General features: G+C 54.7%; 1 protein-coding gene across 1 annotated transcript; it reads right to left on the bottom strand.

Moving 5' to 3' along the window:
• Positions 1-4: 4 nt before the first annotated feature.
• LOC145719432 (histone H2B type 1-K-like) lies at positions 5-295 on the bottom strand (the record flags this gene model as incomplete). Its single annotated transcript, XM_081810929.1, has 1 exon — positions 5-295. A coding segment is annotated over exon 1 (243 nt), but the record flags the coding sequence as incomplete, so codon positions are not given.
• Between the last annotated feature and the right edge of the window lie 549 nt (positions 296-844).

Below are 844 nucleotides of genomic sequence, written 5' to 3'. Positions count from 1 at the left end.
GCGCCAGGCGGGACGCCTCGCCCGCGATGCGCTCGAAGATGTCGTTGACGAACGAGTTCATGATGCCCATGGCCTTGGACGAGATGCCCGTGTCGGGGTGCACCTGCTTCAGCACCTTGTACACGTACACCGAGTAGCTCTCCTTGCGGCTGCGCTTGCGCTTCTTGCCGTCCTTCTTCTGCGCCTTGGTCACCGCCTTTTTAGAGCCCTTTTTGGGGGCCGGAGCTGATTTAGCTGGTTCAGGCATTGCACCAAACTAACACCCCTAAAACAAAACGAAAGATGTACGCCCACGGTCGAGCGCCCTCCTATTTATTTGGTGTGTATGCAAATTAGGGATAGCAGAATAACGATTTCTGATTGGTCTCTTCAGTATCTTAACCCCTGATAGGCTCCTTGGTTATCCTAAACTCTCATTGGCTCTTTTCCGTATTTCAACTTTAAATAATTTGACCTTGCAACCGTTCACGCCCTATGCAAATTAGGAGCATTGTTGTTTGGGATATGCCTTTTGATTGGCTGGAATTTGTGTTCGGCCAACGGCATAGGCTGCTTTACCAAACCGCTGCAGAGTATAATAGTCTAGCTTCTCACATTGTAGAATGCTTGATTTTTTTCTGTCTTTTGTCACGTTATCACTGCTCTAGCTATGTCCGGACGCGGCAAGCAAGGCGGCAAGGCCCGCGCCAAGGCCAAGACGCGCTCGTCGCGGGCCGGCCTGCAGTTCCCGGTGGGCCGCGTGCACCGCCTGCTCCGCAAGGGCAACTACGCCGAGCGGGTCGGCGCCGGCGCGCCCGTCTACCTGGCTGCCGTGCTGGAGTACCTGACGGCCGAGATCCTGGAG

Source organism: Leptonychotes weddellii, unplaced genomic scaffold, assembly GCF_054177405.1.
Source record: "Leptonychotes weddellii isolate Sample4059 unplaced genomic scaffold, ASM5417740v2 HiC_scaffold_44116, whole genome shotgun sequence".
NCBI classification, from domain to species: Eukaryota; Metazoa; Chordata; class Mammalia; order Carnivora; family Phocidae; genus Leptonychotes; species Leptonychotes weddellii.
Note: the sequence above shows the minus strand (reverse complement) of the source record. Positions and strands in the feature narration are given on the sequence as shown.